General features: G+C 59.2%; 1 protein-coding gene across 5 annotated transcripts in view; it reads right to left on the bottom strand.

The window, feature by feature from the left end:
• Window positions 1-6: 6 nt before the first annotated feature.
• LOC113210283 (synaptic vesicle glycoprotein 2A-like) overlaps window positions 7-3246 on the bottom strand; it is a 14230-nt gene continuing 10990 nt past the window's right edge. The window contains exons 1-6 of one of the 5 annotated variants that reach the window (XM_052269860.1): window positions 3036-3096; window positions 2742-2792; window positions 1732-2056; window positions 1292-1652; window positions 995-1200; window positions 7-903 (exon numbers count right to left, since the gene is read on the bottom strand). In XM_052269860.1, coding sequence (XP_052125820.1) covers window positions 555-903; window positions 995-1200; window positions 1292-1652; window positions 1732-2056; window positions 2742-2792; window positions 3036-3081 — 1338 coding nt within the window. In that variant the 5' untranslated portion in view covers window positions 3082-3096 and the 3' untranslated portion in view covers window positions 7-554. The other 4 variants (XM_052269862.1, XM_052269861.1, XM_052269859.1 and 1 more) reach the window with 4 other exon arrangements.

Genomic DNA, 3246 nt, shown 5'->3' with positions numbered 1-3246 from the left:
GACGGTTGACGAACTCTCAGAGAGACGGGTCGGGGGCGAGCTCAAGGAGAGAATCAAGCAGCCTGCAGCCTCTGCTCTACACTGTAAATCCGGGTGTCCAGCAGGTAGGCGACAAAGTCGCCTGAACCGCAAAACTAGGCGACTTATGTCGACTATCTGCTGGACACCTTCTGTTCTTTCGGGTAAATTGCATGGGCAGTGGGTGGAATGCCTATGAACTCATACAATGTAATTACCCGGAAGAACAGAAGGTGTTCAGCAGTCGACACAAGTCGTCTGACCCGCTGGCGACTTTGTCGAAGTCGCCTATCTACCGGGCGGATTAACAGTGAAGCCTTCAGCCTTCAGCCTGCAGTCCGTCGACGAGCGCGCGAGGTTAGCGTCCGGTTGGATGAGGTCGAGGGCGTGTGCACTGGGTCCGGGTCCGTTGGACCGCGTTGGACGCACTGTGTACCCCGCGGTTGGACACCACCAGTCCACCGGTCAACCGCCCACCTGCTATGCCTTTGACGTCTCCTCGCGAGCGGAGTGGGGTTCTTAGAAAACCCGGTGAGTCACTCGCAGTCGCTGTAACTCCACTCGGCCAGATAAGGACGAGGACGACGTCCAGTATAGCACGAAAGCCCGGGGCACTCACCGAGAAGGTTCCTCTTGCCCACTTTGTTGACGATGAGGCCGCAGAGAAGCGGCATGGCGAGCGACACGGCGCCAATGATGAGGTTGTTCCGGAACATGGCCTCGTTGACGGGCGCGCAGAACGGGTGCGCGGGGTCGGGGGCCTGCCCGCTGCTTCCGATGGCGTCCTGGGCCGCGCAGATTGTGGCCGTCCGGCTCGGGTACTCCTTCTCGAACTGGGCGAGTTTGTTGAAGATGTCCGGCAGCCAGATCTGGAGGCCGTTGGCACTGCGGGAGGGAGTAGTAGGGGGAGGGCGGTGAGCTAAGCAGGTCACAGAGAGCGGGTCGGAGGTGGCGAGGGAGGTCGGGGGCATCATACCTAGCTAGATTGCCGAACTGGATGATACAGACGAGGGTCGAGTGCAACAGGAAGGGGGGCTTAAAGAGCGGCGCAGTCTGCGCCCAGATGAGTCTCAGAGTGCCCCCGACGCCGAGTGAAGAGGCAGTGGCTGTCGGTTTGCTGTCACCCAGCTCCACCGTCGACACGGTCGGTTTGGTGCCAGGTGCGCCGATCAGCCCGTCAACCTGCAGAACACAATGCAAAGAAGAGGGCGTCCTCGTAAAGTAAGGAGACCAAGCGACCTCTGGGAGGTGTAACCACCAAGCACTCACTTACTGGATAGAGGTCGCCGGACCCACCCTTGTTGAGGGCGTACATCCTCCGGAGCACAGCCAGGGCGCGCTCCGGCTCGCGGTTGGCCAGAAACTTGGGGCTCTCGGGCACGAGCAGCCACAGCATCAGCGCCGACATGAGGCTGAGCAGCGCGCAGAGCACCAGCAGCAGGCGCCAGGGGCCGAAACTCACGAAGCCCAGGTCCCAGCCCCAGCACTGCGGCAGCACGGCCCAAGCCACGCCGGGCAGCAGGATCAGCCCGACGGAGGGGAAGGCCCCGATCCAGATGATGGACCGGCTCCTCGTGGCGGGCGTGTGGAACTCACCGAGGTACGCGAAGGTGAGGGCGGCCGGGGCGCTCGTGCTGCACAGAGAGGGGTGTCTCAGTTAGCGGCCCTGCTCGCGCAGCTCGCGGCCTCGAGGCGGACAGGGTAGCCACTCACAAGAGCCCGCAGCAGAAGCGCAGCCCGAGCAGCACCTCGAAGTTGGGCGCGATGGAGGAGAGGAGCGAGGCCACCACGTCGAGGAGCGTCGCCCACAGCAGCGCCCGCTTGCGGCCCTGCGTGTCGGCGACCAGCCCCCACGTGTGCGAGGACAGCACGATGCCGGCGTAGCTCGCCGCGGCCAGCAGGCCCTTGTCCTGGTCGGACATGCCGAGCTCCAGGGTCGCGGACGGCAGCAGGTAGCCGACCACCACGGTCTCGAGAACGCCCGCCATCACGAGGCATCCGGAGACGAGCAGCAGCCTCACGTGGAAACATCCATGGCCTGTGCACCACGGACCAAGAAGTGTACATGTATTTCTCTAATCCCTAGCCCTGACCTGTCTTCGATGACCTACGCGTGCTCAATGTTCGAGACTCGCTTGTCACAGAGGCGTGGGAATCCATTCATTCATTCATTCATTCATTCATTCATTCATTCATTCATTCATTCATTCATTCATTCATTCATCCATCCATCCATCCATCCATCCATCCACCCATCCACCCACCCACCTATCCAAATCTTTCGGCACTAGCGTCGTTCCTTGTGACTTCACACACAATCAGTTTACTGACGCTTTCCGTGTACGTAACAGCCTTATCTTCTCCTCGGGCTTACGTACGCACTACACGTGTGTGCACATTCCCCCAAACTCCCGACTGCCGTGACGTGGCGCTTCCAAATCCTGGCATATCTCTAAAAATGTGCTCAAGTAGGGTCATCCGAAACTTGTCCTCAATTTTTTTTTCATCGGCAGCTGAACACTCGAGTAATTTTGCTCGGTCATCTAGAAAGTCATCGCATCCTGTTGGATTCTCCGACTACTCTGAGTACTTTTCCAGAGTACTTTTACCGACTGTCCGTGAGGCCTTACCGTGCTCTCCGCGAACCATTGCAGCTGCAGCTTCAGAGCGTCGCCATAGAGCAGTTAAAGTACAACAAAGGCGCATAGCGCGTTATTGCTCACCTGTCAGCCGCACGGCTTCCTCCAGGGAGACGATCCGCCCGCTCTTAAGACCTGCACATAGGGAGATCAAAATATCAACAACATAAAGCAAACAAAACGACATGTCATCAGTGAGACGCGACGCCCCAAGCGCCGACAGGTAAAATCGACGCGTACTTAAAGAAAAAAACGGCCAAACGTCAAGAGCTCGTCATCTTGACCTCTTCGTGACTAAATCATGTCAAAAACTAGACTATGCACGTTTCACGTCAGTAGGACCCGTAGGACCCGTGCGACTTATTTCTGGCGTTTTACTGTTTGTACGGCCAAGTTGTCTCTTTGAAGCCGTGAGATGATACATCGCACCGAACAGCAGAGCCTTGCGTTTGGGGTCCGGAGGCCGGCCGGCCAGAGGCCGGGCGGTTCGGCCACAGGCCGGCGAGAGGCCGGGCCGGTCTGTCGCAGGCCGGCGCGCAGGCGAGAGGTGAGGAGGCGGGCTCCTCTCTGCTCGCCCCTCCTCACCTCT

This window comes from Frankliniella occidentalis, unplaced genomic scaffold, assembly GCF_000697945.3.
Source record: "Frankliniella occidentalis isolate FOCC.00 unplaced genomic scaffold, Focc_3.1 Scaffold105, whole genome shotgun sequence".
NCBI classification, from domain to species: Eukaryota; Metazoa; Arthropoda; class Insecta; order Thysanoptera; family Thripidae; genus Frankliniella; species Frankliniella occidentalis.
Note: the sequence above shows the minus strand (reverse complement) of the source record. Positions and strands in the feature narration are given on the sequence as shown.